Source organism: Lygodium microphyllum, chromosome 5, assembly GCF_053477565.2.
Source record: "Lygodium microphyllum isolate KBCC chromosome 5, Lygodium_microphyllum_v1.1.10, whole genome shotgun sequence".
Lineage (NCBI taxonomy): Eukaryota > Viridiplantae > Streptophyta > Polypodiopsida > Schizaeales > Lygodiaceae > Lygodium > Lygodium microphyllum.
Window position 1 is genome coordinate 151,909,124 of NC_141139.1, and position 9,169 is coordinate 151,918,292.

Below are 9,169 nucleotides of genomic sequence, written 5' to 3' on the forward strand. Positions count from 1 at the left end.
AATTGGAATTGAATTGTTTAGATCCATAATTACCGTTTGCTTGGAATGGCTGTGGTCGTCGATCTCTTCCGCGTAACTTATCTTCAGTGTCGTGAGCTAAGGAGATGACGTCTTCAAGGGTAGCAGGCTTGAACATGTTCACTTCAGCGTAGTAATGTCCAAGAAGTCCAGACATGTACTTCCGCTTATGGATCGTCTCTGGTACGTCTTCAAGCATGCGTAGCTGTAAGAGTGTATTCCAAAAACGCTCTGTATACTGTGGAATAGGCTCACGATCGCGCTGTTGAAGTAAATCCCATTGCTTGATAGCCTTCTCATGAAATTGCGGTGGTAGGAAATTTTGCATGAACTTCTTCTTGAAATCTTCCCATGTAGCAGGACATTCTATGCTCTTGCGGACGACAGTCCACCAAAGTGATGCTCTGTCTATCAGATGATTAGTAACACACTTGATTTTATCTTTCTCGGGATAAGTTTCCTCATGAAAATAGTCATCAAACTGGCTAATGAATGATAAAACAGTCTTTCCTTCTCTTATGCCATTGAAAGTGTGAAACTTGAAACTTCGTTTACTTATCTTGGATTCCTTGCGAATGGTTTGTGCTTCAAGAGTGGCGTCGATGGTACGGCGAATCAAATCTTCAGCTTGAGGTTCTTCTTTATCAGTGGACGCTCCTTGTAGCTTTGTCAATTGCGCTTGCAAGGCTTGCCTAGCTCTTCGCTCTTCTTCCAATTGCAGCATGATAAGATCCAGCTTTTGCTCCATGGTAGGCTCCGGTAGATCATCTTCAGCCATAGGATCATCCATATGTGGGGTTGTCATCCTGTAAAACTCAACAAACCTTTCTCACTCAAAATCAGTTAGCGGGATGAGCGTAGCTCAAATTTGGGGTTACAAGGCTATGTATTTTTGGGTATTTTCTTCTTCAATTTTCAGAAATTCTGCAATATTTCTGTCTCCGTTTGCTGAAAGTACTTCAACGAACTTGTAGATAGGTAGAACAGCTTGCTGCGAACAACTTTTCAGTTCAGAGTTTTTGCATACGAACAAGTCTTCTATGAGTTTTAAGCGTTAGTCAGTTCTGATTTAGTCTGACTTGCAGAGTTGCGGACTTAGCAGACTTGCAGAACTTGATTCCAAGTGACTTACTGAACTTGACTTCTGGAGTGCGAGACCCGGAGTTTACAGACTTCTCTGCCCTGTGTGACTTGGTAAAAATTTAGTGTCTTAAGCTTTGACTTAAGATTAAGAGAGCTTTAAGAGGGCTTAATGGTAGAAGAGGCCGCCATTTTTTATCATGAGGGGAGGGGGGCCGTTTTTTTGCGCCGGATTTCTCGGAAGCTCCTCTTACAGGTCGATTTGAAAATTTAGAAGCTTAATAAGCTTCTTAAGCTTTGGCTTAAGCTTTTTTTTAATGAAATAATGAGAAAATTAGTCAAGCTTATCTGTAACTCCACGACTTCATGAAGGAGGTGTTTGAGTGGTCCTCCGCCTACAGAGATTGGTCCTTCGCGATCTGACAGTGGAAACAGGGGTTTTTGATCGCCAGAAGTCTGCCTGTATTGACGGTTCGCGACGAGATTGACTGTAGAGGCCGTTTGTTCCTGGAGCTCCGCCTTCGCCCGAGATTGGTAGCGATTGGAAGCTCTTGATCTCTACTCCGCTCTGATACCACTGGTGCGCAGATCGGACGCAGATAGCTCACGTGGTGAATCTCGGAAGGTCCCCAAGAACAAAGTACTCTACTTTTTAGCACAAAAACCCATGTAAAAGCAAGCACGACATGAGACAAAAGACAAATTGGGTTCAATCTCCCCCCATGCCTTGTGTGAGCGCTTCACAAAGCATGTATTTAATGTATATTTCCAATCTTCATGCTCAATAATAGCCCAATTACAAAAATATGACAAGCTTTTAGCTTTTGAGTTTGCTTTCTACCAAAAATAAGAAAATAAAGCTAATGGACGGTGCCCATAGTGTCTGGCACGCCCAATCTCAATGTCCAAATAGAAATAACATATCCAGGCGCATAAGCGCATACAAAATAATAATAAATAATCGATGTCTCTATAGACATAACAAAATATAGGCGTGGCGCCTATCAAAATATAGTCCAAAGGTCGAAAACCCGCTAGACTCCAATGCTTTCCTCCGCCACTGCTGCTATCTCTACACATCAACTGAAGCATTCACAATCGTTAGTAAAATAACACAATTAAACCGACAAAAGTGAATACCTAGCAGTCTTCAGCTACATAAATAAATCAACTGGTTAGAAATAAATCCTAACCTTAATTTATTACGAGTGCGCACTCTAACTCATAAACGTTTATTAATTTAATATGCATTTTGCGGAATCACCCACTATGGAATCACCCATGTACACACTAAATTAATGAAACGCCCGAAAAGGACAGGCGTCCCCATCAACTTCTCGCACAAAGAATCCTCTTTACGTATGAGCCCCGGTCATCTAAGTTTACGGAATCCACCGTAAAACCTCACGGAATCCACCGTGGAATATGCCTCCTGGCATCACTAATGGCCAATGTAGATTGAGACTTGTATGAAGTTGAGTAAAGTTGCACAATGCTCAAATTGAACCTCATTTATCCACTTGAATTGAGATTCATATTTAGTAGCCATGAGGTTCAAACAAGGATTGAACAATAGTATCACTTGAAAATTAAGCCTCATATACATTTAAGTTAAGACTTATGTCCAGCAAGAAAAAGTGTTCCATGGTCAAACTGGTCACTAGGATCAAACATAGAGTTGAATATCATTAGTCCACATACTCTCTCTCACCCATGTCACTATACCTTCTAACCATTTCTTCTACCACTCAACCTACTTCTACAACAATAGTCTACCCAATCACCTTAGCTACCACCTCCGCTATTGCCACTACCACCATTATTAACCATTGCTACTACTATTGATGTTGCCAATGTTGCTACTAGTGTTAGCAATACCACTACCATGCCGCCTTTGCTGTTGCCACCACCTATTACAACCGTTGAAGGCACCACCACCTATTGCAATCAGACATGCTACATGCTACATAGAGAGAGAGAGAGAGAGAGATTTGCATTGTTACTTCCCTACTATTCACGCATGCTACCATTGTTCTTTCTTAGAGAGATGGATGGGTAGAGTTTCAATTCCCCCCCCCCCCCCCCTTTTTTTAAGTCAATACCTTTGCCACAGCAAAAATGATAAAATACATTTTATATTGTGTATTAGAAGCTGCAATTACCGTGCCGTTTTCAAGGATGCGTTGAATCATGCGTGCATTCATATTTGATATCAAGGCTTGACCAGGAAGTGCTGGTCAGACGACGTCCTATACTTACGTAGTGATAAAGAGTACAAGTCCTCTTGTACGAGATCTTCCTAGAATCTGAAGCTAGCAGCATCATCCAAGTCACTTTTATTCCCTGTTCAGTCTTAAGTTCCTTCTTCTCGGTGCAGCCTTCGTAGCTGTGCTTTCTCCAGACGTAGCAGAGACGCGATTTTCTTTCACCTTATCTAACGAGGCTTGATCTTGTTTCGTCTTCCTTCTTGGTTGCTTTCCTTTTATCTGCTGTAGCTGTACTTCAGAGGCAGCCTCATCATTCTCAGCATCGTTGTGATTGCTACACTCCAGCGAAACCATGTCACAGTTCGCTTGCTTCTGGTCTTGATCGACGGTGATGGCAGAGCAATTCGTGCTCTCAGACAACACTCCTGGCCCGTTTCCGTCTGCCACTATCTGCTGCGCTGCATCAGCTGCCAGCTCCTGCTCGGAGTCGCCCATGTCAAATTCACTATCTGACTCATCGTGGACTTCTTCCTCCGAGCTGGAGCTAGAGGCCAGCTCCTCATCGGAGCTAGCATAAATAGCTCTCTTGCTAGGTGCCAGCTCAGACTGCATTTTGCTTAGAGCTGCAGCTTTGCTAGCACGATGGGCACGCACAGTGGTAGGAGGCATCGGTGTAAGCGCCGATGCTGGTGGTGATGGTGATGGTGAGCAGCTCTCTGGAGTACTCGACCTCTTTGTGCGCCCTGCAGCAAAAGATCATAAACTTAAAAACTGTTAAAGAAATCTGCAGCAAACTCAGTAAGGTATCACCCCGCCACCCACTAAAACCTCAGAGCATGCGATTTCCGCTTACAAACTACATATGGTGAAAGCATATTCTGAACAGCAAAGCACTAGATACCAAAGTAGAGGGAAGGATTACATACTTCTTCCTCGGCCCTTCCTCACCGTAGCTGGTGCTGGTGTTTTGGCCTCATTCTGCTGCTCCTCTTCTTGGCCCAGCTTCACATCTTCAATGTCCATTCTGCCTGCTCAGATACAGCATTGATTTTGCATTTTAAATGATGGGTCTTCTGCAAATGTGCCCTTTTGTATTCTTTATGCACACAAAAAGCTTATTGGTCATTTACCTAAAATGAGCCCCAACTGTTCGTCTGAAAGGACTTCGTCCGGTGTCTCATCTATTGCTTTAAGTCTTGTTGCCCTCTGCTCAAGCTCCTTGGTCGCCTGTTTGTCAGTCGCTACCCCTGTGTCTTTGATGCTGTCAACCCCAGAAGAGTTGATAACCCAATCAGTAAAACTGCCTTACAAAGTCTGTAATCGAGGAAGACTGGCTTTGAGATGCAAAAAAAAAAAACTCACATATCCAACAGCTTTCTCATGCACTTGATTGACTCTTGTTCCGATGGTCTAAAACTAAGAGAGCAAGCAGTCTTTAACAGCATCACTAAGTACGATTTGACTGCAGCAGATCGTTGTTGAGACGAAGATCGAACCACCTGTGATTTGCCAATCAGCTGGACCTCAAACAACAAACAGGAAAATGTAAAAAGGGCTCTATTTAACAAGCATGTGTTACCTCAGCAGCTATCTGGATAGCCAGCTCCTCATCACAGGTCACAACTGTCTTTGATTCTTCTGTTGCTGTGTGAGTTTCTTGTTCAATAGCTGATTCGGTATCGTCATCACCACCTGTATCCTTTGCACAGTTATCACTTCCAAATAGCGGCTGGTGTAGCATTTGCAGCATAAATTTAGACAGCTTTGTGGCATGCCTTTTTCTAGCTGCAACAACACCTGGAGCCCCACTTTCATTTCCATATATTCCAGGCCATTCTGCTCGCAGTACTGGAACAAAGGCCTTTGCAATACAATGCTGTGTTCCAGACCCCCCCCCCCCCCCCCCCAAAAAGAAAAAACAAAACAGATAAACCTAGCGTTTCAGAAACAGGAATACATTATGAATATACTGAATAGTCAAAAAGCATCCCTTAAACGCTTATGCATATGTTCCTTACCTTGTGTTCTAAAGATACAGATGGGTAGGTATCAAAGAACACAGCTAAGCACTGCCTTAACCTGCATCGACAGGGAAGCAAAAATACCACTAAGTGTGAGAATTGGTCTGAGGGCTCGTCTGAAGAAACAGATCTGCACTAAGCAACAAAAAACCTTGGAATATTTTTGGTCTCCTTGAAATACAGGCGCAATAACTTTGCCAAGACTGTGTCCTGCATGGGTAAGATATCTGAGAATACTTTGCTCTGAAGCAATAACTTCGCAAATCCCTCAGCCATGACACTCTGAAGAGTTTCCAGGTCCCCGGGATCACCTTCCACAGTTGGGTCGACCTCATCAACATCATCATCAAGCCTTTGTGCAAGCAACTCCAAAAGGGTAAACCCATCTTCACCATCTAGACCCTCATCAGCATCATATGCCCCTTCTTGAGTCTGTCTACTAATATCTATCACTCTGTCCACAACACCAGCACCATGCCACATAACAAGATCGAACAATGCTTTGCTAGCCATTTTTTGTACAATATCAACACCCTTCCTAAAAGCAACACAAAGCTGCTTAACTGCCTGAAGGCTTGGTTTCAGCTCCCTAGTGCAGAATAGGCCCAGACACCTAATAGAGCCTCTTTGCACTTCAGGATGGATGTGTTTAGCCTGATAAATCATGTCAACTGAAAAACTTCAGGATTGCACACATTGCGACAGCAAGCCATGTCAACTCAAAAACTTCAGGATGCACAAATGGCATTAACAAAATCCAAATTATTGAAAACAAACACAAACTTACTGCCGGCAAGAGAAGTCCGCCTAAGATTTCATGAGCTTCTATTGCATTTCCAGACAATTGGTGTATAGCTTCAATATTTTCAAGCAAGAATCCAGTAGCAGCTAGACAGTTAACCCACTGCATTATGTCAGCCCCACCTTCACGACACGGTCTCCCTAAATCAGCCACCACTTCAGCAACAGTTCTCTCAAACTCCCCAGGTGTTCCATGAACCTTCCTGGCCAGCTCAGCAACTGCCTTGGCCCAATGCCTGTCCCCACCCAGGCTTAATCCATCCCCTATCAAAACCTCATTATCCAGCTCTGACTCATCATGACTGAGCTCTGCTGGCATGCGTATAAGGTCTTGCAAAAAAGCAGCTGCAACTTTTCTGCTAGTGGCATCAGAGAAGTCCAAAAACTTGCCCATCAGGAGCAGCTGTCTTGACACAAAATGTAAGTGTGGGTCTGCAATTTATGAAGTGCAGATACACATCAGCTACATGTTTCCAACTATCTAGTTTGCACAATGAACGCTTTGATTCACCTGCATTCAGATGTGTTTTGACCAGCTCAACATAATCTGCCATTGTTGCTGGTAAGATTCGATCCAAAAGTTCATTCTTCTCGCCTGCAGCTGCAGCATTGATTGCTGCCTGTGCTCCTCCAGTGGTGGCTGCATCATGACCTTTTGCCTGCAGTCCAAGATGGCATACAATCCACTTTCCAAAGTGAACACTTACATTAATCAGGAATTACAGTAGAATAAGTTACTATGAAGGTTCACCTGTGCCTCCGAATGGAGGTAGCTGATAAGCATTCTCCAGTATAAGGCCTCTTCAGGTTCCATGAGTTTACTGCCATTCTCTGCAATAAGGCCTAGGTTCATTATAACTGGGTGTCATACTGCAGAACACTTTTTAATGGAAAATTTGGGCATAGATTTTGATAGTTGCTACCAACATTAGTTTAACAAAGCCAGCCTCCATACAAGAAGCAGTGAATAGCCAAAATGGCTTTTGTTTTCATGTAAATCAGTATGGTGAGCCACTTTTACACAAACTTAGGCTCTATCTGATTTGCACCACTGGAAATAAGATGCATTTGGTCAACTCTACAAATCAGATTTCAGAATTTGCAACATAATACTAATAGAATTACCGGTAGTCCCACCAGCACTTGGCAAGTACTTTTTGAGACCTTGACAATCCTGCTCAATAGCACAATCTGCTTTGAAAAGTGCAAGCAGTACTGATTCTGCCACCAATTCATGTGTCTCCACATCCAGATACTTCAGTAATGAAACCATGTCTCCTTGGCAGCACTTTGCAAACCATACATCTTTCAGCATCTTTAAGCACTCTTTTTGCACTTCTTCTTTTCTGTCATGGAGTCCCTGCTTCAATATAGTAGTCCGTTGCTTGATGCTGTTCAACATGAAGCTCATTAGCTAAACTCGTTTTCATGTAGCACATTAATTTTGAGGAATATAAATCTGCACTTTTGTGTACACAGACCTTAAACTCTGAATCGGGAATTTCATTGCAAGAACAGCAAATGCTGTTCTTCGAACAGACTCGCTCACATCAGCTGTGTGCTTGACAATGTCTAGAACTGTTGCATTTGAAGGTGGCATGTATAGGATGATGTTCCTGCGAACTTCCTGTGGATAATCCAAGTGAATTGAGAGAGGATAAAAGAGCCAAATAAGGCCCTTCAAGTCAGCATTTGTACATTTCATGCCATAAATGCACTTACTGCATTCTGATCAAATTGCAGTGCTTTTCGATATGCCGAAAGTACAGGATCATCCTCAAGTTCCCCAGATGTGTCAACATTTGCAAACCGAGCCAGTGCACGGACACTATACACTCGGACAGCAGGTATCTTATCCTGCATTCGCTTTTGCATGCTCTCTATTACATCATCCCAGACTTCATCACTTACTTCTGCATTCTCATTGAGTCTCAAAATAACCTGCAGAGCCAAAACACAAAAACGGGAAAGAAAAAATTGGCAATGTCAACAATACAAGACTAGTCTCGCACACATCCAGATCGTTACCACAAGGATGTGAATTTGCATTTGAAAGAACTACAGCTTTCAATGCAGGTGAGCAAAGGCCGAAGTGAGGGTTAAAAACAACCTCTAGAAATAGCCTTCGTTGCTTGCCATAAAGAAGAGCGAGGGGCAGTCACCTCAGAAAGAATTTGGCAGGCCCTCAATCGCACTGCCTTGTTAGTAGCATCTGTCGAAAACAGCAGGATACCAAAGAATTCTTCAAGAAATGCATCACACTCGTCACCGTGCTTCTCGTCCCTGTACGTGACAAAGGCAACCACAAACTTGACAAGCCTTTCAACCGCAGGCTCACGCTTGAAGACAGTGAAAATCGGCATGATGCACTTCCAAAAGTCCGCTAAGAAGGCTTCATTGTGTTCGGACCTCCAAGCCACCAGTTCCTTGACTCGCCGCGCATGAAGCCCGAATGAATGCTGACATTCGTTGAGAATACGAGCGATGGCCACACAGGTGGTGACATCTGAGGCGGCAGCCTTCTTCATTTCAACCTTCATTCTCGTTCTGGCGCAGATCTCAGGAGTTGTGTGGCAGGTGTGACGAAAGTAAGGCCTTTTGGCTGAGTTAGGGTTCTTCCGATGCAAATTATCCTAGTCAGCTTCTGCGAGAGAGTGCCCGGTAACAGTTATGGTGGTCCAGCGGAGCTTTAAGGAACGCCCTGTCGTTCTCTTCCCATGGCTGCAGAAAATCAGCGCGTGATGAGAGAGCTCAGAGCCCTTTTGAATTTGAAAACTATCCCGGGAGCGCCGTTGTGAGCCGCTCTGTAGGGTTCGCACGTGGAGTACCAGAGCCTCAAAAAGGCCACCTTGGTTAAACCTTTTCCTACGTGGCAGGCAACGTGCAGTTCAACCATCGTAGGCCCGCTAACTATGGGGAAATCATGGGTTTCACCGATTCGAGTTTCATTGGGACACATGGATGATGGCACAAGGAGAGGATGCTTTTCCCTCTTCTTTTGCATGACGGAGATGAAACATAGTCTAATCTGAGCTTCTTCCA

At 43.8% G+C, this 9,169-nt stretch overlaps 1 protein-coding gene across 2 annotated transcripts; it reads right to left on the reverse strand.

Annotated features, from left to right (window-relative positions):
- Positions 1 to 1,971: 1,971 nt before the first annotated feature.
- Positions 1,972 to 8,940, reverse strand: EMB2656 (ARM repeat superfamily protein). Of its 2 annotated transcripts, XR_015690947.1 has the most exons (15): positions 8,290 to 8,940; positions 7,850 to 8,068; positions 7,609 to 7,754; positions 7,253 to 7,518; positions 6,879 to 6,958; positions 6,639 to 6,786; positions 6,114 to 6,559; positions 5,478 to 5,980; positions 5,324 to 5,384; positions 4,885 to 5,181; positions 4,668 to 4,804; positions 4,436 to 4,566; positions 4,232 to 4,333; positions 3,261 to 4,048; positions 1,972 to 2,181 (listed from the first exon to the last, which is right to left on the reverse strand). XR_015690947.1 is itself a non-coding variant. In XM_087678530.1 (14 exons), the coding sequence occupies exons 1-14, from the start codon at positions 8,665 to 8,667 to the stop codon at positions 3,435 to 3,437; spliced, it is 3,528 nt and encodes a 1,175-aa protein (XP_087534656.1). In that variant the 5' UTR covers positions 8,668 to 8,940; the 3' UTR covers positions 2,677 to 3,434. The 2 variants fall into 2 exon arrangements, 1 of the variants encoding a protein (XP_087534656.1); XM_087678530.1 differs by lacking the exon at positions 1,972 to 2,181 and having other exon boundaries at positions 2,677 to 4,048.
- Between the last annotated feature and the right edge of the window lie 229 nt (positions 8,941 to 9,169).